Source organism: Podarcis muralis, chromosome Z, assembly GCF_964188315.1.
Source record: "Podarcis muralis chromosome Z, rPodMur119.hap1.1, whole genome shotgun sequence".
Classification (NCBI taxonomy): Eukaryota; Metazoa; Chordata; class Lepidosauria; order Squamata; family Lacertidae; genus Podarcis; species Podarcis muralis.
Window position 1 is genome coordinate 15,262,967 of NC_135673.1, and position 24,912 is coordinate 15,287,878.

The window sequence follows — 24,912 nt, forward strand, 5'->3', positions numbered from 1 at the left end:
GCAGCACTGGCTCTCAGCTTCATCCCTAGTTTCAGGCCACACTCACACTAAACATTTAAAGTACTATGATACCACTTTAAACGGTCATGGTTTCACCCAGAGAATTCTGGGAGCTATAGTTTGTGAAGGGTGCCAAGAGTTGTTAGGAGGCTGTGGTCTCTAAACCACTGAGCCTAGGGCTTGCCAATCGGAAGGTTGGCAGTTCGAATCCCCACATTGGGGTGAGCTCCCATTGCTCGGTCCCTGCTCCTGCCAACCTAGTTCAAAAGTTCAAAAGCACGCCAGTGCAAGTAGATAACTAGGTACCGCTGTGGCGGGAAGGGAAACGGCATTTCCATGCACTGCTCTGTTTTCGCCAGAAACGGCTTAGTCATGCTGGCTACATGACCCGGAAAAACTGTCTGCAGACAAATGTCAGCTCCCTCAGCCAGTAAAGTGAAATGAGATGAGCGCAGCAACCCCAGAGTCATTCGTGACTGGACTTAACTGTCAGGGGTCCTTTACCTTATTCGCTTCCCAGAGCTATATTTCTCAGAGTTCTCAGGGAAGAGTGACTGATTGCTAAATCGCTCTGGGAATTATAACTCTGTGAGGGGAATGGGGCCTCCAAGCAGCTCTCAGCACTCTTTCCAAACTACAGCTCCCAGAATTCTCTAGGGAAAGCCATGTCTGTTCACCATGGTATCATGGAGCTTTATACATATGATGGTCTTCTTTTTGTCCTTTATATAACTCATCAGGAAGGAAGATGGAGACGAAATTGAATTAATTGGTTCTGCCTGTCATTGGCTCTCTGGCACCATCTACTGGTAGGCTCCCTGCCTTCTGCCCCACCAGTCGCAATGGCCACCATTGGATTAGAGGCTGTGCAACCGGCTGCAAGGCACATGAACACAGACACAGAGCTCTGTCCATTCAGCACCATTCAGCAGCTGCCACATGAGGCAGGGCCTTATGGAAAGGACAACTTTCAAGGGGCGAGGCCAGCTAAACAACAATAGCACAGGCAGCTCCAGTTTGATCACTGCTTCTGTATCACTGAAGAAGGCGGCACCCTGGTGGTAAATTAGTCTAACCCTTTGCTCAGTGCAACTGCTACAACCCCACCAGGAGGGTATTCAACCTCTGCTAAACTACTTCCATGTTGTTCCACTATTGAATAGCTCTTCCCATTAAGACAGGGGCGAGGAACCATTTTCAGTATTGGCTAAGGCGGATGTCAGCTATAGTCCCAAGGAAGTGGAGGCACCAGATTGGTGAAATCTGCCTTACCTTTTGATTCTGAACCCAAAGGACAGAATCTAACTTTGTGCAAGGCATCCAAGAAAACACTGTGAATATTTCAGTGGTTTCCTTTAATATTTCAGGGTGTTTTGAGGATGAACTATGCTTTTTTATATATAGAAATACAGTGGTACCTCACATTAAGAACTTAATTCGTTCTGGAGGTCCGTTCTTAACCTGAAACTGTTCGTAACCTGAGGCACCACTTCAGCTAATTGGGCCTCCCACTGCTACCACGCCGCTGCTGCGTGATTTCTGTTCTCATCCTGAAACAAAGTTCTTAATCTGAGGTACTATTTCTGGGTTAGCAGAGTCTGTAACCTGAAGCGTCTGTAACCTGAAGTGTCTGTAACCTGAAGCGTCTGTAACCTGAGGTACCACTGTAATGTGGAGGGTTTTCACTCTTCAAAATATCAGCATTTCCAGAAATGTTACATCTCTAGATAAAACTGCTTTGGTTGCTATCCATCTGTACGCTGGACAGATCACTGGGAATTTCCTCTTCATTCTTATTGGAGAGAGGGAAATGGACATTCTTGTCTAGAGTACTGCCATGACCCCAGAGTCCAGCAGCTGCCAGGATCCTGACTCAGTTGAATCCCCACCAGGTTCTGGGAATTTTTTTAATGGCAATTTATTTGTTTTTAAAAAGTTTATATCGCAATTTTCACTGCATCTGACTGGATTAGGAAAATAAAACAAATCATAGACAAAGCTAGAAAACAATGTAGTGAGCGTTAGCATGCTGTGCAAATTTAAGTATAAAGGGTTGCCGCCAACTTAAGTCCTTCTCAGAGTAGACCTACTGGAACTAATGGGCCTAAATTAGTCATGTGCATTAATTTCAATGGCTCCATTATTTCAATGGCTCTTCTCTGTCCCCCATCCCCCCCTTTTTAAACATCCCATCCATTTTCTCAAGTGCAACGCTTAAGAGGATCTTCTCTTCATATAACTGCATATGGCTTTGCTTTGGGAAATTACACTACCTGATAATTCAGTTTGGGGTAGAAAAAGGTTCCCATAATATTGCCTTGGTCTGTTTCTTATGGATCTGAGGATGGATGTACCACTCAGAATTGCAGTCATGTTACAGTTTTAAGCAACCCTTTCCAAATTCTTTCATTTTATGATCAGGCCAATCCCCCACCTTGCCCCCAGGATGTAAATATATGTAAAAGCAAGGACAGGGAACCTATGCCTCTTCAGGTGTGATTGGACTACAACTCTCATCATCCCAGACCATTGGCTATGTGGCCTGGGACTGATAGATGTTGTAGTAAAAAAAACACCTCATCTGGAGGGACACAGTTTCTTCCAGTCCTGTTATAAGCAAACTTTTCTCTTTTTTAAAAAACGGCATCTTATGCTAAGGATGAAGGCAGTGAAATAAGGAAACTTATGAGAGGTTGCCACCTAGAGGAGGAAGAAGAAAGTAGGTGCTGCAGAAAAGGCATGCTTGGTGTTGCTAAAACAGAGGGTGGCAGCATTGCCATAAATACCGGTATATTTATTTTGGAGGGATGAACAGAAGAGGCAAAGTGAATTTTTGAGGACAGTGAGGCATCATCCCACAGACTAGATTTCTAAAAAGGAGGTAACTGGATATGCTCTGATGTCGAAACACATTTCCTGCAGTGAGTCCTGCTAAATTTTGATGGGGTTAAGTTTCAAGAGAGCAGTGCTTGGTGGGTTTCAGCCTTGTTTTAACTTCTAAACTGTAATCTGGTTACACAATTTGGAAAGTGCAATCTGATGATGACTAACAGGCTTGGCTTCAGCACTTGCACCTTGGGGCAGCTAACAGGACACATCCTCAGTATGGGCTATGAATGGAAGCTGCAGGCTTGCACATATTGTACGGTGTAGTGGTTAGAGTGTCAGACAATGGTGCCTGGGAGACCAGGGTTCAAGTCTTTCACTCAGCCATGAAGCTTGCTGGGTATCACTTAGGCCAGTCACCGACTCCGAGCCTAATCTACTTCACAGGGTTGTTGTGGGGATTAAATAAGAAGAGGCAGAACCATGCATGCCATCTTGAACTCCTTGGGAGAAAAGGTGGGATATGAATGCAATAAAAATAATGGAATAGAATAGTCATGTTATCTAATAACACTCCTGGTCATTAATCTTTCAGATGTTATTTAACAAAATGTATACAGAAAACCTTTAAGAAGTTTACAAAAATACCCACCCAAAACATTAAAATTATAAATAAAAAACAGTTAAATGGGTACTTTCAATGTTTTTAAAGATGATTAAAATCAACAGTAGCTAAAAAGAAATAAAACACCTGTCAACATTCTACAGGTCTGGGGAGGTCTGCCTAACCAAATAGGAGAGCACAGTGAAAGTGCCTGCCTGATGCCAATAGGCAGGGAGTTCCAAAGTATAAGTACTACTGCATTAGGAGGCTGATTTCTTAGAAGTGTGGAACAAGTATTGTGTGACACCTGAAACAGTGCCAAAACGATCAACTCCCCTATAAAGAAAGGTTTCAGCATTTGGGCCTTTTTAGTTTAGAGAGAAGGTAAGAGGCAACATGATGGATGCTTATAAAATTATGCCTGGCGTAGAGAAAGTGGATAGGAAAAAGAAAAGCCTTTCTCCCTCTCTCCAAACACTAGATCTCCTGAACATTAGGACCAAAAGTACTTCTTCACACAGTGCATAGTCAAACTATAGAACTCGCTCCAGTGATGATAGTTATAACTACCAACATAAAGGTAAAGGTAAAGGGACCCCTGACCATTAGGTCCAGTCGTGACCAACTCTGGGGTTGCGGTGCTCATCTCGCTTTATTGGCTGAGGGAGCCGTCGTGCAGCTTCCGGGTCATGTGGCCAGCATGACTAAGCTGCTTCTGGCGAACCAGAGCAGCGCACGGAAACATCATTTACCTTCCTGCCGGAGTGGTACCTATTTATCTACTTGCACTTTGACGTGCTTTTGAACTGCTAGGTGGGCAGGAGCTGGGACCGAGCAACGGGAGCTCACCCCGTTGCAGGGATTCAAACCTCTGACCTTCTGACCGGCAAGCCCTAGTCTCTGTGGTTTAGACCGCAGCGCCACCCACGTCCCTAACCACCAACATAGACAACTTTAAAAGAGGATTAGACAAATTCATGGAGCAGGAGAAGGCTATCAGTGGCTACTAGCCACAATGGGTATGATCTGTCTCCAAAGGTGGAGGCAGCAATGATTCCAAATACCAGTTGTTGGAAACCACAGGAAGGGAGAATGCTGTTGCACTCAGGTCTTGCTTATGGGCTTCCCATAGGGCCATCTTGCTGGCCACTGTAAGAACAAGATGCTGAACAAGTTGGGCCATTGGCCTGATCCAGCAGGATCACCTTACGTTCTTATGCCAGTTCTGCAGATCAATGCAGTTGAGTGGGCATGTATGGGTTAAAGCAATCCCAAAAGTAAACTGGTCCCAAGTTGTTAAGGGCAATGCCTTAAACTTGGCCCACTATCAAACAGGCAACCAGATTTCTTTGTAGAGGTGTTATAGTAATATATATTGCTATAATATATATTGCTATCACTAGGCCTAGAGATTTCTGCTCCATACTCTGTTGGAACCAGCATAGTGTAGTGGTTACTGTCATGACATTCTACTCAATATTGATCCAGAGCTGATTCCAACGTATAGTTAGCAGATTAAAAACTTTAAAATGTTGCAGGATTCCCAAAAAATAGACCAGAGGCAATTGAATTTCATCCAGCAGAGCTTTTCTGCTACTGAAGGCAAATGAGCATAATGGTCACAAATCCATTCAGGATTGGCACTGGCCATAAGAAATCCAGTTGCAGCAGACTTAATTTAAACTTACAACAATTTATAATAAGACTAAACCTTAACACTATATACAGTCATATCTCAGGTTACAGACGCTTCAGGTTGCACATTTTCGGGTTACGGATGCGCTGAAACCCGGAAGTACCGGAACCGGTTACTTCTGGGTTTCGGCACTTGTACATGCGCAGAAGCACTAAATCACACTTTGCGCATGTGCAGAAGTGCCAAATTGTTACCCGTGCGTGCGCTGACATGGCGCTGCGGGTTGCGAACGCTGCAGGTTGCAAACATGCCTCCCGCACGGATCATGTTCGCAACCCGAGTGTTTACTGTGCAGAACACCAAAGCAAAAGAGATAGAAAGATAAAGTTAAACCCACGCTCCTTCTGGCCTTATTTTTATATTCAGCATGGCCTTGACTGAAAGGGACAGCAGAGCCAGTTAATCCAGCTGTACTCAACACAAACATCATGAACCTTCTGCTTTTTCTTTCACACAGAGAAGCTTTCATAACCCTATTTTTTTTAATAATGTATTTTTATTAAAAAAAATCTTGATTTACAAAAGTATGTATAATGTCTCTCTCTCGTATTTTTACCATGTAACAAATTTTTACAAATCAGTTTCATTTGTTGAGACATTAGGAAGAAAAGGGGGAAAGAGGTGGAGGGGGGAAAGATGGGTGAGGGTGGGGTGGGGATGTTTCTATTTTACTTAATGTATGTAAGGTTTGGTGTCAGCGTTGCTCGTGCAGGTTCTCTGCTGTTCACTTGTGTTCCTTTGGTGGTGAGAGAGGTTGTTTGTTTGTGATTGGCTGTGGTGATCTTTGTTTTTGTGTGTGAGGGGGGTGGGTGTGAGGGGGGTGTTCCATAACCCTCTTGAGTTAATTAGAATAGGAAAGATCTTTACACATCATATCAATACTTTCTGCACTAAGAAATGCAAACTGACAGTTACAGTGCCATACTCCATACCTGGGAAACCAGAGTTCAAATCCCCAGTTGGCCATGAAAGCTCAGGGGGTGGCCTTGGGCCAGGCACTGCCTCTCAGCCTAGCCAGCTACACAGGGTTTTTGTGAGGGTTAAATGAGGATAGGTAGAAGAACCAGGAGCAAAAAGTGGGATATGAATACAATAAACAACTGTGCAAAGGAAACAGAATCTCAGCTCATCCTTAAACTATTGATCACGTGCTTCCCTCTAGTGTTTAATCTGGCACCTGCAGGCACCAGCACTTCTAATTCTGTGTTATCATCAATATTCAAGGCCACTGGAACTTTGCTGCTTACTAAAAGTAGTCAAGCTGCATTCCCTTCCATGCTGACCAGTTTATCTTGTTAGCGAGAAAATCCTGATGTCTGCCATTTGCCAACAACCATCCCAGACTCTGCACTCATCTCTGAAGGATGGCAACAGGAGAGGGAGACTTTTCTGTGGTGGCTTCCTGTTTGTGGGATGGTCTCCCCAGGGAGGCTTGCCCAGTGCCTTCATTACATATCTCTAGGCACCAGGCAAAAGCATTCTGGATCTCTCAGCGGCCTTTGATACAATCAACCATAACATCCTTCTGGACCGTCTAGAGGGGCTGGGAGCTGGGAGCACTGTTATACAGTAGTTTCACTCCTTCCTCCTGGGCCGTGTTCAGAAAGTGGTGGGGGTTGAGTGTTCAGACCCCTGGGCTCTCACTTGTGGGGTGCCTCAGGGTTCCGTCCTCTCCCCCATGCTTTTCAACATCTATATGAAGCCGCTGGGAGAGATCATCAGAGGGTTTGGACTGGGTGTCCATCAATATGCAGATAATACCCAGCTCTACCTCTCTTTCCAATCAGAACCAGTGAAGGCAGTGAAGGTCCTGTATGAGTGCCTGGAGGCGGTTGGAGGATGGATGGCGGCTAATGGATTGAGGTTGAATCCTGACAAGACAGAAGTATTGTTTTTGGGGGACAGGGGGCGGGCAGGTGTGGAGGACTCCCTGGTCCTGAATGGGGTAACTGTGCCCCTGAAGGACCAGGTGCATAGCCTGGGAGTCATATTGGACTCACAGCTGTCCATGGAGGCACAGGTCAATTCTGTATCCAGGGCAGCTGTCTACCAACTCACCAGACTGGCTCACCAGAGTGGTGCATGCTCTAGTTATCTCCCGCTTGGACTACTGCAATGCACTCTACGTGGGGCTACCTTTGAAGGTGACCCGGAAACTACAACTAATCCAGAATGCGGCAGCTAGACTGGTGACTCGGGGCGGCCGCCGAGACCACATAACACCAGTCTTGAAAGACCTACATTGGCTCTCAGTACGTTTCCGAGCACAATTCAAAGTGCTGGTGTTGACCTTTAAAGCCCTAAATGGCCTCTGCCCAGTATACCTGAAGGAGCGTCTCCACCCCCATCGTTCTGCCCGGATGCTGAGGTCCACCACCGAGGGCCTTCTGGCGGTTCCCTCATTGCGAGAAGCAAAGCTACAGGGAACTAGGAGAGGGCCTTCTCGGTAGTGGCACCCGCCCTGTGGAACGCCCTCCCATCAGATGTCAAAGAGATAAACAACTACCTGACATTCAGAAGACATCTTAAGGCAGCCCTGTTCAGGGAAGTTTTTATTGTGTGATATTTTAGTGTATTTTTGGTTTCTGTGGAAGCCGCCCAGAGTGGCTGGGGAAACCCAGCCAGATGGGCGGGGTATAAAAAATAAATTATTATTATTATTATTATTATTATTATTATTATTATTATTCATCTTCATCCAGGCCTTTGGCTAATGAAACTGTATATGGGGCAGGGTATTGTTTGTGTTTGTTACTATGTTATGTATTTTTGTGTTTTGTATTTTAAACTCCCTGTGATCCTTGGATGATGGGAAGTATAGACATTTATTTAATATAAACAAACAAACAAATAAAAGCATTTATTGGTGTTCCTTTTCTAACATATAGAAGAAAATCGGTGGCAAAATGTATGTTCCCTGTAAGGCAGCCTTGAAGCACCTTAAAATTATTATTCCAATCCAGTGCAGTGAGAAGAAAATACAGGAAAACACACACACACACACACACACACACACACACACACACACACCCCTAATGAAAAGGTCACATCTAAACAAATGATACTGGACAGCATGTATGTAAATATGCTTGGCATCCACAATTTAAGGGGCAGTCCTTATCAACCTATCTGCCTGCCCCAGGCAGCTGCTGGAGACCTCGCACCCTCCCAAGACCACCACCATGTGGCTTCCATGTGAGCCCCTGCACCATGAAGCTGGGTGTGAAAGCAGCCATTTTGAACTTCCGCCACTCCGTATCACTGTAGGAAAGTAAAATTCCCTCAGTGAGAAGCTGTGAATAGGTGTGTGTCGATCTTAACTTTTTCTATGGTTTATTACTGTAGATTAAAGATTGGCATAACTTAATATGAAAACAGGTTGCCATGGTTGCCAGATATACTTCTCACACCCAATAGAAAATGGCTACTGCTACAGCCAGGCCCAATGGAGGAGAAAGAGCTGTAGCTCAGTGGTAGAACATCTGCTTTGCAGTCAGGAAGTCCCAAATTCAACTTGCTAGAGTTTGGTAAGGCCCCTGTCCAAAACCCTGAAGAGCTGCTGCTAGTCAGTGTGGACAATACTGAACCAGATGAGCCAGTAGGCCTGACTTAGTTTTATGGCAGCTCCCTGTGTTTCTATTTTAATCAGCCTTTAAAACACAATGAGGACTGGAAACTTGCTTTGTTTTTAGTGCTACAGCTCAGTGGCAGTCCCTGGTGCCTCCAGGTAGAGCTGGGGAAAGTTACTCCATAAAACCCTTGAGAGCTTCTGCCAGTCAGTGTAGACAGCACTGAGCCTGATGGACCAGTGCTCTGACTCTCTATGTCCCAAAGCAGCTGGGGTGGGGGTGTGAAGGCTGTCAGAGGTCATTTTGCTGACAGTCACATCAACTTGTGAAAATGCCACATACACAGATCCTAAGAGGTCCCCAAAAGCGGCCTGGGGACCTCCCTCCCTCCAGTCCCGCGCCATAGCCTCCTCACCTTAGCGATGAGATGGTTCTGGAGCATGCTCTCGCGGGCCACTCCTAGCCGCTCGTTCTCACAGCCTGGGTACAACTCTGCCAAAGTCATTGGCCTCCGTGGCGGGGGACAGATCTGGCTGACGCTGCGGCGCCGGGGCAAGCGCACCTTCTGGGCGGTCTTCTGCTCAGGGATGGCTGCTGCCATGGCTGCCCAGTGGTGCCACACTTGAGATGCCCACCACTGCTCTGGAACGAGAGGGATCTTGTTGTGGCTCCCAGCTCTTTTTGGGCTGCACCACGTTGGAGGGGAGAGGATGGATTCAGAGTCAAGCTGAGTATAGAGACGCCCCTCTGGGTTACGTCAAGGCCTTGAAATGAAGGAAAAGAAATCCCGAGGAACCAAATGTACACATACACTCTCTCCTTCTCCTCTCTGGGGAATGGTGAGGCTGGTTGTCGCGGCAACAGGGGACGCTAACCGTGTTTATAAAACAATAGCCAACAGCAGGGTAGGGCGCAGCAACACCACACCAGCGCAAGGGGTTGCTAAACAACCGAGTTTAAGAAAGCACACACACACATATCAAACTGTAAAACCCTCTGGCTGATAAGATGGGCCAGCAGTCGTGAAGTCCCAGGACAACTCTGCACTTAGGAGACTGTGCCAGTTTATGCATTGTCAAATCTTCCATGAACTTTCAGGGCCATATGTGCCAACTCCTAAAGGGTGTAAATGAGGCAGTCCCCCCCCCCCAATGTATTTTTTGAGGGAGCCAGGCCACCTCAATGTTCAGAGGGTGTTCAGCTCCACCCCCTGGTTCCTTGTGATGTCATACATGCGACGTCAGGATGTCGCGCAACATCACATCGGCGCCCCTCAATAATCTGGAGAATTAATGCCTCTGTTCTGGGCAAATCATAATCCAAACACATAAACAGCTATTCAAGCTCTAGTGCTCAAGAAAGGAAACAACATTCACAGTTGTTCAGGAAAAGCTCAATTAAGTGGTTGGAGTGCTGGGCCTGGGAGAGACCAGGATTTGAATCCTCACTCGGCCATGAAGCTCTCCTGCTGACCTTGGGCCAGTCACTGCCTCTCTGCCTGACCTTCCTCAGGGCTGCTGTGGGGATTAAATGAGGTGTGAACCACGTATGCCACCTTGAGCTCCTTGGAGAAAAATGTGTGCAATAAATAAATGGAGTAAAAATAATTTTAAAATGAAAAGTAGAACATTTAAATCAAAAATAGTATACAAATGCAACTTTGCATTCGTTATTAGAAATATCTTGACACAGCTTTTAAATTAGATTAGTTACATTAAAAACAACAACAACAAGGTTCTTTGGAGATTAAAGGTTGTTCTTTTAAAAAGTGTGGTGGGGGGAGACCTGGACAAAGCTGCCGTGATGTGGCGTGTGTGTGTGTGTGTGTGCACGCGCGCGTATGTATGTAGTTATGTATTTATTTGGCAAAAGTGTCACTATGGGGAGTTGCTTTGCAACTATGGGAACCTGGAACAGTTAGAGGAGAAACTGACCAATCACCAGGTGAACTAATTGCAGGTCTCAACAGTTATGGGTCACTTCATTCTACCATTTGTGAGAACAAGCAGTCATAGATTTTACTTAAACCCATTAAGGGGGAGCTATGACAATCAAGGATAGCCCAAGTTTTTTTAAGCTAAAAATCTAGAATGCTCTAAAAAAACACACACACACACACACACACACTATCACAGCCAGAAGGCAGAGGAAGGCCATATTAAAAGCGTTATGCTACCACTTTAAACAAACATGACTTCCAACAAAGAATTATGGGAGATGTAGTTTGTTAAAGGTGCTGAGAGTTGTTAAGAAGCCCCTGTTCCCCTTACAGAACTACAATTATTACAGTGGTACCTCGGGTTACATACGCTTCAGGTTACATACGCTTCAGGTTACAGACTCTGCTAACCCAGAAATAGTGCTTCAGGTTAAGAACTTTGCTTCAGGATGAGAACAGAAATCGGGCTCTGGTGGCGCGGCGGCAGCAGAAGGCCCCATTAGCTAAAGTGGTGCTTCAGGTTAAGAACAGTTTCAGGTTAAGTACGGACCTCCAGAACGAATTAAGTACTTAACCCGAGGTACCACTGTATTCAAGTCCTTTCTATACCACTTTATATTTTTAAGAAGAAATCTCAAAGCGGTTTACCACACATTAAAATATGAAATAAAACAATCCAGAATAAAGCATTAGTGAAGAAATTCAAACATAAAGTATACAAAAGACTCTACCCCTCCACACTTCCTCCCAGACAAAGTACAGTACTAGAGCTCTCCGCTCCTCCCAAACTGAACTTAGTGTGGCCTCTGAGAAAACTTTTATCTCTCAGCAAAATTGCTTCTTGGGGTCACAGAATGGAAGTTGGGGAGGAAGGGAGAATCCAAGCACCTGCTCCAAGCAGTAGTTAGGCTGAAAAATCACTTGGCAGCAGTCTTGGCAATCAACTGTTATTTTGAAGAAAGGAGATACTCCCTTCCTTTTTCATCTTAGGTTAAACTGGATGTGTGAGCGGGTGTGTGTGAGGAATTAAGGTATGAATGCAGTAGACAAATTGGTCATCTTGTATTTCTCTCCTTTGATGCTCTTTTCTACTTCCCTATGCGCCAGAATAGCCCCACCCTCACAAATATGAAGTAGCAAGCAAAAATTGCAAGGTCCAGTAGCTGCTGAGCATATCAGAGCAGTTTATTTTCATCAGGTGAAAATGAAATGCCTATGTTTGGTAGACAGAGCATAAATATTCATATCCGCAAAATGAGCAGATCATTTACATAGAAAAGTCTCCTTTAACTTGATGTACGTGGAAGAGGCATTGATTCTGTTTAGCGATTAAGGTTGCATTAGGATAATACATAGGCAGGCCACACTCAGGACTGCCCCCATTACAAACACTTTGAACCACAAAAACCCATTATTTGATAAAGATAAATCACCACCTGATTAATTATCATTGCTTTCTCACACTGCTGCTGCATAGCACTGGCCCACTTGTGCCATTTTGACATCTTGGATTAATTTCCGACATCAGAATACCAGCACAAGTGACAACAATGGCTATTTCCCATGAGAACAGTTTCCCTGTTGATTACAGACCTTTCCCATACATGTTATCACCCCACAACTCTTATATACAAGCCAAAATAAGTTTTCCATCAAAACATCCTGCACATGTGAAGTGTAGCTTAATTACTGCAGCATCATAAATATTTACTAAGAAGTCTTATCAGTTCAATTTCCTTTCAGTAAGGGTGCTAGTCTTATTTTCAAAGCCAGCTCATCTTTGAAAATGTTTGAAAATGCAAAGATTTAAAAGGGCAAGGAAGTATTTCACTCACAGCTGTTACCACAGTTCCTTATGAAGTGGGATTGTTAAACCTCTGTAAATTGCAGCTCTGTGAGTGGAACAGGAACCTCTTAATAACTCTCAGCACCCCAACAAACTACAGTGGTGCCCCGCAAGATGAATGCCTCGCAAGACGGAAAACTCGCTAGACGAAAGGGTTTTCCGTTTTTCGAGCTGCTTCGCAAGACGAATTTCCCTATGGGCTTGCTTCGCAAGACGAAAACGTCTTGCAAGTTTGTTTCCTTTGTCTTAAAACCGTTAAAACACAGGGTGCATTGCTTGACGAGGTGCAGTTGCGACTTGACTTCGAGGAGCAACACATAGCACACGGTGTGGTAGCCTTTTTTGAGGTTTTAGAAGACTTTGCTGAATTTTTGAAGCTTTTCCAAAACTTCTTTTGCAGCCATTTGGTAAGTTAAACTTTTGAAACTTTTTTGGGGGGTTTTGGATTTTGGGTTGGGGTGTTTGGAATTCAAGGACTTGATGTTGGGGAGAGGTGTGCAAGAATCTGGGAGCTTGTGTGGTTTTTTCTGCATTTTTATGATTTTTTGCGACCATTGGGCCACTCTGCTGTTTTGTTTTTTTAAAAAAATCTGGGTTTGAATTTCTGTGTGCTGGGTGGCTGGGGGAACAGTTGAGGAGGGGTTTGCAAGAATCTGGGAGCTTGTGTGATTTTTTTTTTTTTTTTTTGAATTTTTATGATTTTCTGTGACCATTGGGCCATTTTTTTTTAAAAAAAAAAATATTCTGGATTTGAATTTCTGTGTGGTGGCTGGCTGGGGGAACAGTTGGGGAGGGGTTTGCAAGAATCTGGAAGCTTGTGTGGGTTTTTCTGCATTTTTATGATTTTCTGTGACCATTGAGCCATGTTGTTGTTTTTTTTACAAGAAAAAAATTGGTTTTGAATTTCTGTGTGCTGGGTGGCTGGGGGAACAGTTGGGGAGGGGTTTGCAAGAATCTGGAAGCTTGTGTGGGTTTTTCTGCATTTTTATGATTTTCTGTGACCATTGGGCCATGTTGTTTTTTTTTTTAAAAAAAAAAATTTTGGTTTTGAATTCTGTGTGCTGGGTGGCTGGGGGAACAGTTGGGGAGGGGTTTGCAAGAATCTGGAAGCTTGTGTGGTTTTTTCTGCATTTTTATGATTTTCTGTGACCATTGGGCCATGTTGTTGTTTTTTTAAAAAAAATTCTGGATTTGAATTTCTGTGTGCTGGGTGGCTGGGGGAACAGTTGAGGAGGGTTTTGCAAGAATCTGAAAGCTTGTGGGGTGTTTTTTTTTTTGCTTTTTTTGAATTTTTATGATTTTCTGTGACCATTGGGCCATGTTGGTTTTGTTTTTTGTTTTTTAATCTGGTTTTGAATTTCTGTGTGCTGGGTGGCTGGGGGAACAGTTGAGGAGGGGTTTGCAAGAATCTGGAAGCTTGTGTGTTGTTGTTTTTTGAATTTTTATGATTTTCTGTGACCATTGGTCCATGTTGTTGTTGTTTTTTTAAAAAAATTGGTTTTGAATTTCTGTGTGGTGGCTGGCTGGGGGAACAGTTGGGGAGGGGTTTGCAAGAATCTGGAAGCTTGTGTCGTTTTTTCTGCATTTTTATGATTTTTTGTGACCATTGGGCCATGTTGTTTTTTTTTAAAAAAAATATTTTTGGTTTTGAATTTCCGTGTGCTGGGTGGCTGGGGGAACAGTTGGGGAGGGGTTTGCAACAGTTGGGGAGGGGTTTGCAACAGTTGGGGAGGGGCTGGGGGAACAGTTGAGGAGGGAGGGGTTTGCAACAGTTGGGGAGGGGTTTGCAATTTCTGTGTGGTGGGTGGGTGGCTGGGGGAACAGTTGAGGTTTTTGAAGACTTTGGTGATTTTTAAAGCTTTTCCAAAACTTCTTTTGCAGCCATTTGAGGATTTTGAAGACTTTGCTGATTTGCAGCCATTTCGTAAGTTAAGCTTCTAAAACTTTTTTGGGGGGGGTTGGATTTTGGGTTGGGTGTTTGGAATTCAAGGACTTGGTTCTGGGTTTGCATTGCTGATTTTTTTCCTTCTTTTTCTGAGTTTACGAAGGTAGGAGCTGTGCTGCCGTGGGACCCAAGAAGACTGCTGCTGCAGAGGCCGGTGAGAAGAAGAAGGAGAAGGTGACGCTGGAAATGAAGAAGGAGATCATCCGGAAGCACGACGGTGGAATGCGTGTGACAGACCTCGCCAGGGAGTACGGCAGGAACCCATCAACCATCGGCACCATCCTGAAGATGAGGGAGAAGATCCTTGCGACTGATGCAGCCAAGGGAGTCACCAGGATCGTGAAGAACCGCCCAGCTGTTCTGGAGGAGGTCGAGAAGTTGCTGCTCATCTGGTTAGAAGAGAAGCAGCGTGCAGGGGACACAGTGACTGAGGCCGTCATTTGTGAGAAGGCCAAGGCCTTGCACGCAGACCTCGTCCGGGAACAGCCAGGAACCTCAGGCGAGCCAGAAGTCTTCAAGGCAAGCAGAGGTTGGTTTGACCGGTTCAAGGCAAGATCTGGAATCCACAGCGTGGTCAGGCATGGAGAGGCTGCCAGTTCTGATGTTCCTGCGGCTGAAGACTTTGCAGCGGAGTTCCTGGAGGCTGTGAAGGCGGAGGGCTACGTTCCACAGCAGGTCTTCAACTGCGACAAGACCGGGCTGTTTTGGAAGAGGCTGCCCAAAAGGACTTTCATCACACAGGAGGAGGCCAAGTTGCCTGGCCACAAGCCCATGAAGGACCGTCTGACCCTGCTCTTCTGTGCCAACGCAAGTGGCGACCTGAAGATCAAGCCCCTGCTGGTGTACCACTCGGAGAACCCACGGGCCTTCAAGAAACACAAGGTCGACAAGGAGCGGCTGAGTGTCATGTGGCGATCCAATAGTAAGGCTTGGGTCACACGTGTGCTGTTTGTGGACTGGGTCAATCTTGCTTTTGTCCCTGCTGTCAAACAGTACCTGCTGGACAACGACCTGCCGCTGAAGGCTTTGCTTCTGATGGACAATGCTCCTGCTCATCCTAAAGGCCTTGAGGTGGACTTGCTGGAGGAGTTCAGCTTCATCAGAATCATGTTTCTGCCGCCCAACACCACGCCACTGCTCCAGCCGATGGATCAGCAGGTCATCGCCAATTTCAAAAAACTCTACACCAAGGAGCTTTTCAGGCGATGCTTCGAGGTGACTGATTGCACCACCATCACCCTGCGGGAATTCTGGAAGGACCACTTCGACATCGTCACCTGCTTGAAGATGATCACCACGGCCTGGAACGGGATCAGCCAGAGAAATTTGAATTGCGCTTGGCGCAGCCTGTGGCCGGACTGTGTGGCACCAAGTGACTCTGATGCACCAGAGTCAACAGTGGTGCAGGACATTGTTGCCTTGGGGAGGACCATGGGCCTGGAGGTCACAGAGGAGGACGTCAGCGAGCTGGTGGAGGAGCACGACCACTAGCTGACCACCCAGGAGCTGGTCGACCTGCAGGCAGAGGCTGCGCAGGAGCAGGCCTCGCTGGAAGAGGAGGAAGCAACTGAGGAACGGCTGTCCTCCAAAGAACTGAGGGACATTTGCCAGAAGTGGAAGGATGTGCAGGCTTTTACACAGCGGCACCACCCTGACAAGCACGTGGCACATGACCTTGGGAACACTTTTGATACGAGGGTCATGTCGCCTTTCAGGGAGGTGCTGAAAAGGCGGGTGAAGCAGCAGACCATGGACAGGTTCTTCAGCAAGAAGCAAAGAATGGAAGAGGAACCTTCTTCGAGTTGTCCCCCAGAGTCTTAGAAAATGTATGTACAGTACACTTTGTTGATTTTTTAATGTTTTTCTGTCATGTTTAGAAACTTAATTTATTGTTCCTTCAATTTTTGAAATGCTCTTTACAGTATGTGTGACTTTAAAGAGCCCTTAATAAACTCCTGTTGTACCAAATTTGGCTTGGTTTGGACTTTTTTTGACCATAGGAACACATTAATTGAATTTCAATGCATTCCTATGGGATTTCGTGCTTCACAAGGCGAAAAATTCGCTAGACGAAAAAACTGGCAGAACGAATTAATTGAGTTGGGTCAGACTTATTCAGGGACAGCCCCATGGAGGCCATGCTTTCCACGAAGTCCCGAGCGGCACCTTGTAAGGTCGTGTTGGCATGGATGTTAAAATCCCCTAGGACAACCAAACCACGTGTCTCCAGGAGGACATCCGCCACGACCCGAAGCAGCTCGGGCAGGGAATCCTTGGTGCAGCGGGGAGGTCAATACACCAAAAGGAATCCTGTTCTGCCCCTATTGCCCAACTTCTAGAACATGCACTCAGAGAACTGGGTCTTCCCAATAGGACGCCTGGTGCAAACCAATGACTTCCTAAAAATCACTGCAACCCGCCCCCCCGCCCACAAGGCTGTGCGTAAGACAAACCTGGTGGACAAGCAGCGGCAAGGACAGGCCCATCTGCTTCATCCAACCAAGTCTCTGTTACACATGCCAGGTCAAGTCCCCCATTCATGATCAAGATATAAGAAAAAAACCTGCTCCTTTTCCCTTATGGGTACCCAAGAGCCCATATAAAGTCCTTTTACAGGTTCTCTGTTGATAGGATAAAATAACAGAGACCAACCAGAGAATATTGAGAAGCAAAGCAGCTAGTAAGCCTGATCTTTTATTAACTGTTGTAACAGGGTGCTCCCCTCACATGCAGGAGAGAGGAAGAGGACCCCGAGCCATGCGTGCAAGCCCTTATATAGACATTTTAAACTGCCCACCCTGGAGTCCAAGACCACCCCCAAAAACTTCATACATGCACCACAGAAGGGGTGTAGCCCAAGACCACCCCCAATACATCATACATACAGGGGCAGGCAAACGACAACAGAAATCTGAGTGCGTTGTTTTTTCTCCTGTCTGCTAGGTTACTTGATTGGATTACCTGGGCATCCAGGCCACTCTTTTGTTTTCCTGAATCAAGGTCACAGGCTCACCCTATTCACATCTTAACTGTGCCCTTGAGACAGGATTTGTGAGCAAAGAGACAGTGGGGAGGCTCCTCATTTCCTTTGATCTTGCAGAGAAATATTTGAGGTCAATTTGGAAGAGACAAATGGTTTCAGGACTTTTTCTGTGGGTCTCAGACATGTGGTCTATACATTTTATGTATGTGCTTGCTTGGTACATTTATGAACATTTAATATACAGTGGTACCTCGGATTACATATGCTTCAGGTTACATACGCTTCAGGTTACAGACTCCGCTAACCCAAAAATAGTGCTTCAGGTTAAGAACTTTGCTTCAGGATGAGAACAGAAATTGTGCTCTGGCGGCGCAGGGGCAGCAGGAGGCCCCATTAGCTAAAGTGGTGCTTCAGGTTAAGAACAGTTTCAGATTAAGAATGGACCTCCGGAACGAATTAAGTACTTAACCCAAGGTACCACAGTGTGTGTGTCTCCTGAGAAATCTCTATGTGGAACAAGAAGCTACAGTTAGAACTGGATATGGAACAACTGACTGGTTCAAAATTGGGAAAGGAGTACGACAAGGCTGTATATTGTCTCCCTGCTTATTTAACTTATATGCAGAATTCATCATGCAAAAGGCTGGGCTGGATGAATCCCTAGCAGGAATTAAGATTGCAGGGGGGAAATCTCAACAACCTCAGATATGCAGATGACACAACATTGATGGCAGAAAGAAAGGAGAAATTAAAGAACCTTTTAATGAGGGTGAAAGATGAGAGCACAAAATATGGTTTGAAGCTCAACATCAAAAAAACAAAGATCATGGCCACTGGTCCCATCACCTCCTGGCAAATAGAAGGGGAAGAAATGGAGGCAGTGAGAGATTTTACTTTCTTGGGCTCAATGATTACTGCAGATGGTGACAGCAGCCACAAAATTAAGAGACGCCTGCTCCTTGGGAGAAAGGCGATGGCAAATCTAGACAGCATCTTAAAAAGCAGAGACATCACCTTGCCAACAAAGGTCCGTATAGTTAAAGCTATGGTTTTCCCAGTAGTGATGTATGGAAGCGAGAGCTGGATCATAAAGAAGGCTGATCGCCGAAGAATTGATGCTTTTGAATTATGGTGCTGGAGGAGACCCTTGAAAGTCCCATGGACTGCAAGAAGATCAAACCTATCCATTCTTAAGGAAATCAGCCCTGAGTGCTCACTGGAAGGACAGATCGTGAAGCTGAAGCTCCAATACTTTGGCTACCTCATGAGAAGAGAAGACTCCCTGGAAAAGACCCTGATGTTGGGAAAGATGGAGGGCACAAGGAGAAGGGGACGACAGAGGACGAGATGGTTGGATACAGTGGTGCCTCACAAGACAAAATTAATCCGTTCCACGAGTCTCTTCGTCTTGCGGTTTTTTCGTCTTGCGAAGCACGGCTATTAGCGGCTTAGCGGCTATTAACGGCTTAGCGGCTATTAACGGCTTAGCGGCTTTAAGAAAAAGGAAACGAACTCGCAAGAACTCGCAAGACGTTTCGTCTTGCGAAGCAAGCCCATAGGGAAATTCGTCTTGCGGAACGACTCAAAAAACGGAAAACCCTTTCGTCTAGCGAGTTTTTCGTCTTGCGAGGCATTCGTCTTGCGGGGCACCACTGTACTGTTCTCGAAGCTACCAGCATGAGTTTGACCAAAATGCGGGAGGCAGTGGAAGACAGGAGTGCCTGGCGTGCTCTCGTCCATGGGGTCACGAAGAGTCGGACACGACTAAATGACTAAACAACAACAACAAATATACTGTGTGTGTGTGTATCTTAAAATTCTTATAAGACAGTGAAGATGCTGTATCTTTACTCTTGGGTCCCCTGATGTCCCCTGATGTTGCTGGACTGCAACCCCCATCAGTCCCAGCAGACATGGCCAACAGTGAGGGCTGATGAGAATCCAGGCAGTATCTGTGGAACCCAAGACTGAAGAGCACTATGCTGGCTTACTAGGCTGGAGACTACAATTCAAATGCAACAGAAACATAAGGCAATTTGATGCCTTGCAAGATGTTCTGACTACAATCCCTATCATCCCCTGACCATTGGCTATGTAGGGTGAGTGTCCTGATCCAAAGGAGGCCCTGTACGAGTGGTTTGATGCTAAAGGATGCTGAAATACCAGCCTGGTCAAGTCACAGTGCTTCATTATAAGAAAGGGCAAATTTACAAAAGCCTGCAGAGTCTTGCTGCCTTGATTCAGGGCAAAAAACAAGAGAGCAAGTGTTCATCATGACTGTCTGCACCCAGGCAAGCATTTTTTTTAATTGCTTACACAAAAAAACATTGCATTCCAGCTGGCCAATTAAGGCCACCTGTCTGTGAAGACCTAGGTAGCAGGCCTCCAAGCTGAACTTATAACTTCCCTCCCTAGCCAAGTGTCCCAAGCCAAGAGATAAGCATAGCATCAAAGCAAACCAATAAGCATAAATCAAAGCAAGTGGATAAACGTATGCGAGCTCATTCTTGCAGTGAATAACAATTAGTCCAACATGGTGTTCACAGGCCTTCCATGACATTTTAAATTGTTTGGTTCTACACACTGAGGCCAAAGGGAGAAGTCTAACAATATGAGGAGGGTATGTTGAACCCCAAGTGAACTGTTCTGGAAGCTCTGCATATACAACCTTGGTAGTCAAGATGACCCCACAATTAATTGGTAGTTATAGCACTGAGCTCGAATGTTTGTATTAACTTGCTTTGATATAAGCTAATTGGTTTTCTTAGGTGTTATCCTTAATTGTGGGCTTAGAGTGCTGGGCTCTGAGCCCAGGAATGGGAACTATTTGTAAGATTTGGCTATTTACCACCTGTGCCCTCATCTAATCAGATGAAGTGAAGGGAAGTGCTGGCCTAAGTGACTTAAGCTGCTTTGTGTATAAAGAATGCATTAATGTTTGCTTGGGCTCGGACAAGCCATCTCTTCCTGTGGTGCCCATCACACGTCTATAAAGGCTGTAAGACTTGGCAGGTTGATTTGCTGCAGGTTTACAACTTTCTTTTAATAAAGCACTCTAGTGGTATCCCTGCACCCATACACTCCCACGAGCCCTCCTTTGGTCTACGGTTCAGAGCAGAGGCTTCAGAGATAACAAAATGAGATTCATGGCCTTACTGTGAAGCTGCATGTGTGAACAAGAGAGCCATAAAACTTGCCCAAGAGGCAACTGATGTGCCCAGGAGGCAGCAAAGCCCAAACCAATTGCTGTTAACCCTGCTTGGCTTAAGCCAGGGGTCAGCAAACTTTTTCAGCAGGGGGCCGGTTCACTTTCCCTCAGACCTTGGGGGGCGGACAATTTTTTTTAGGGGGGGGAATGAACAAATTATTTTGGCCCACAAATAACCCAGAGGTGCATTTTAAATAAAAGGGCACATTCTACTCATGTAAAAACACACTGATTCCTGGCCCGTCCGTGGGCCGGATTTAGAAGGCGATTGGGCTGGATCCGGCTCCTGGGCCTTAGTTTGCCTACCCATGGCTTAAGCTATAAGGCAGGCATGAGGAATCTTTGGTGCACCTGATGATGTTGAACTACAACTCATATCATCCCTGGCCAATGGCCAGATGTTTGCTAGGACTGGTGGGAGTTGCAGTTCAGCAACATCTGGAGGGTCTGACTAACTTTTACATGGATGCTAATAGACCTAGCCAACATGATGCCCCCAGATGTGTGAACCAAAGTAAAAGGAACCATCACCATTATGAACTCAGTCTCACACACTTTTAGGCAGAATAAAGGATGCTTGATGCTGGCTGAGAAGCAGGAACCTGAGACAGTCAGAAAATCCATATTTATTTTCTGGTACAGGGACCCACTTTTTAAACTGCTAAAGGGGCTCTCCTTTGTTTTCAAGTATTTGTCTTGCTTATCTGATGTTATTTCGGGTGTTTAAATGCAGCCATATGGTTGCTTTGGTTTCCCCTTGCTAATCTGCTGTAGCTACAGAAGCTCTTTTAGTGAGAAAGTTGTTGCAATTGTGTGCCTTGTTTTCTTTTAGCCATTCTTGAACTTTGCATCATCCATCATACAAGGTGACCAAAGCAGTTTCTGTTTTAAAACTTGTCCTAAACTCCACCAGCTCAAAAATCTTGCCCAAGAAGGGGACAGTGGCAACTGGACAGATGTTTCTGAATTCAGGGAGCGTTTCTTGAGGAGTGCTCTATTTTACCTCTTTTTAAAATACCATATTTTTTGCACTACAACACTCACTTTTTTCCTCCTAGAAAGTAAGGGGAAATGTCTGTGCGTGTTATGGAGGGAATGCCTACGGGTGGCATGCCTACGGATTTTCCTCCTCTAAAAACTATGTGTGTGTTATGGTCGGGTGCGTGTTATGGAGTGAAAAATACGGTAATTTTTATTAAGTACAAATTAGAAAACATACATATTTACAACAAAAGAAAATACAAAGGAAAAAGAAAATACATATAACCAAGGGGGAAAAATTAGAGAATACTTTGCCTATTTTACCTCTTAGATAAGCAAGGAGGAGTCTGTACTTTAGTGGGAACTGAATGTTGCACCTTTATATCAGACCAAACAATAAATGTCACTGGTCACCAAAATAATATACACCTCCCCCAAAATAACCTAGCAGAGATACAGCATGAACGTATCTTGGACAGGAATTTCTGGGGGTAGCTTCCCGGACCCCAGTGGATTCAAAGCCTCTCCCATAATTCTTTTGATGGACAATGTGTCTGTTGCTCCTTCAAATACAAAGTAGTAATAAAATATTAAGTACAATCCTCCAAAATTAAATAAAGCTTTATTTATCTTTTTATAAAGTGAAGGGGAAAAAATTATATTCTTTCTTTTTATCAGTGGAATTACTGTCTGTCTGTTATGAACTCAGAGAGTTCTGCTGGCTCTTAGCATTGGAAGCTCCAGGTCCTAATTCTCCTGATCATCGTCCGAGTCATCATCAGAGATATAGTCGCTGTCATGAAAGATGTCGCTGAACTTGAAAACTCTTTTCCAACTGTGGTCTTCAACTTGCTGGGGCTCCACAGTTATATTCTTTCTTGCCATTAGCTCTGCCTGTTGTTTCTTTAACATTGGAAGTGTCACTTCATACAGATGAGTCATGATTTCTTAAAAAGACACAAACAAATACGAAATCTCAATGAGCCACAATGGCTATGTTCTCCTTCCACTGCTGGAAGCAACATGCCTCTGAATGCCAGTTGCTGGGAATCACAAGTGGGGGGCAGGGAGCGCTGCTTGCATGGTTCCCATAATTAACGGGCATCTGGTTGGCCAATGTGAGATTAGGAAGCTGGGCCAGATGGACCTTTGGCCTGACTCTGCAGGGCTCTTATTATGCTCTGATCTTGCTGGATTTTCAATAGTTGGTTTGCCCCGCCTCCAACACTTGAACCCACAGAACAAGGTAATACTAACTGATAAGACTGGTAAGGGTCAAGAACCTTATCAGGAAGTCAAAACTAGCATCTCTCATGGAGCACAGTTGGTTGCAGATGGTGGCAAGGTTGCGCAGTTGTAAAGGGGCCCCGCACTGCTCCAACTGCCTTGCCATTTTCAGTTCAGGTGGAACATCCAAGGAATCAAAGAGAGGTAGCATGAAAGAGTTCCTGGTTCACCTTCCACAACTTTGGAAGCTGCCTTGTCCTGAGTGACACTGATATAAAAATTAAGAGAACCAAGGTGTATATTTTTTATTTTAATAACTCTTCAATGTTTTGCTTTTAATTGCATGAAAGGAAAGGCTTGCTTTCTGTGCAAGGACTGCATTTTAAAACTGTATGCTCTCTAGGCTGCAAACAAAAAACCCTGAAAATGGCACAAATGGCCCTCCAGGATGTCTATCATGAGTCAGCACCAGAGAGCTAATCAGAAATCCTTGAGGCTTCCTGAGAGGCTCAGGGACTAATAATAATAATAATTTTTATTTATACCCTGCCCTCCCCAGCCAAGGCCGGTCTCAGGGCAGCTAACAAGCAATAATAAAAACAAGTTGAATGAATACAACTTAAAAACAAGATTAAAATACTGAAACATTGAAATATTAAAATGCAGCCTCATCACAGGAGCGGAAAGGAAAAAGAAAACAGAAAAAGGGGGAGGGAATCAAATTGGCTCCAAGCCAAAGGCCAGGCGGAACAACTCTGCCTTACAGGCCCTGCAGAAAGAAATCAGGTCCTGCGGGGCCCTGGTCTCATGAGGCAGAGTGTTCCACCAGGCCAGAGCCAGTGTTGAGAAGGCCCTGGTTCTGGTTGAGGCTAATCTAACTTCCTTAGGGCCCAGGACCACTAGGGTGTTGCTATTTATGGACCTCGAGGCTCTCTGTGGGGCGTACTGGGTGAGGCGGTCCCGTAGGTACGAAGGTCCTAGGCCATGAACCAGCACCTTAAATCTGACCCTGTACTCCACTGGGAGCCAGTGCAGCTGGAAAAGCACTGGGTGAATATGCTCCCATGGCAGGGACCCTGTGAGGAGCCTCACTGCAGCATTCTGCACCCGCTGGAGTTTCTGAGACGGCTTCAAGGGCAGCCCCGTGAAGAGCGAATTACAGTAGTCAAGCCTGGAGGTGACCGTCGCATGGATCACTGTGGCCAGGTCGGGGCAGGAATGGAATGGAAGAGGTAAGGGAGTGAGATAAGAGAGAGGACTGTCAATAAGCTCCGTTCACAGGCTTGGCTACCAGGGCAACATATGACACCCAAAACTTAAAATGGCATGGGTATATTTGGGGCGCTCTAAGGTGATTGTGGGGATACCAATATGGAGCCATGCGTGTTTTACTTCTCATGACCTATAAGCTTTTCTGATGTATGTTTAAGAATGTTCAGATGCTTAGTACTCTTTGTTTGATGTGTCTGAACTACTGTATAAGCTTTGTTCTGAGTTGCCTCTCATCAGTTGGCAGTCCTAACTAGCATCTGAGCAGCTGGTTGGCAAGGCTATCCCACTGCAAGAGTTTTAATAAATGCTGGGTCCCTCCTGGATGATGGATTTGTTTTATTTCCTTGGTTTCTGGGTGTGTTTTTTTAAGATGCGTTCCCCCACCAGGGTAATGAACAAGGTGGTGTAGAAGTCATTAAAAAAAAAAAATCTTTATGCTTTTACAGTAAATTGGCACATCCATTTCATTATCCGTCTGCCTTGTTCTTTCTTCCCCACACCTCCCTCCATGGGTTCCTTTTTAATCTTAGTTGTGCTACAAATCTTCCTATACCTTCCAATTAATTCAGCTGCTATTCATATCTAGTCCTACTTGGAGATTTACGTTATTCTTTAAATATTCTCCCACTCCTCTCTCAAGGTATGTACATCCTGGTTTCTTATCTTTATAGTCAGGATTGGTAACGTATTCTTTTAACTTATTCTGCCAACCCTCTTTTGTTGAGCTGTTTTTGTCCTTCAACATTTGTGCATATGCTACTCTGGCCGTACCAGTTGCATAAAGAAAAAGATTTAAAACATTCTTAGGTATCTCAC

The 24,912-nt window shown here is 45.2% G+C and overlaps 1 protein-coding gene across 6 annotated transcripts in view; it reads right to left on the reverse strand.

Moving 5' to 3' along the window:
* The window catches only part of LOC114588941 (uncharacterized), a 131,907-nt gene that overhangs the window by 87,168 nt on the left and 19,827 nt on the right, over positions 1 to 24,912 (reverse strand). For 4 of the 6 annotated variants that reach the window (XM_028714754.2, XM_077922766.1, XM_028714756.2 and 1 more), the window contains one exon: positions 9,111 to 9,337. The exons of 1 other annotated variant lie outside the window; for it this stretch is intronic. In XM_028714754.2, the coding sequence (XP_028570587.2) occupies positions 9,111 to 9,337 (227 nt within the window). Of the gene's footprint in view, positions 1 to 9,110; positions 9,338 to 22,202; positions 22,545 to 24,912 lie in introns of those variants that run through there. One more of the 6 variants, XM_028714755.2, reaches the window with a different exon arrangement.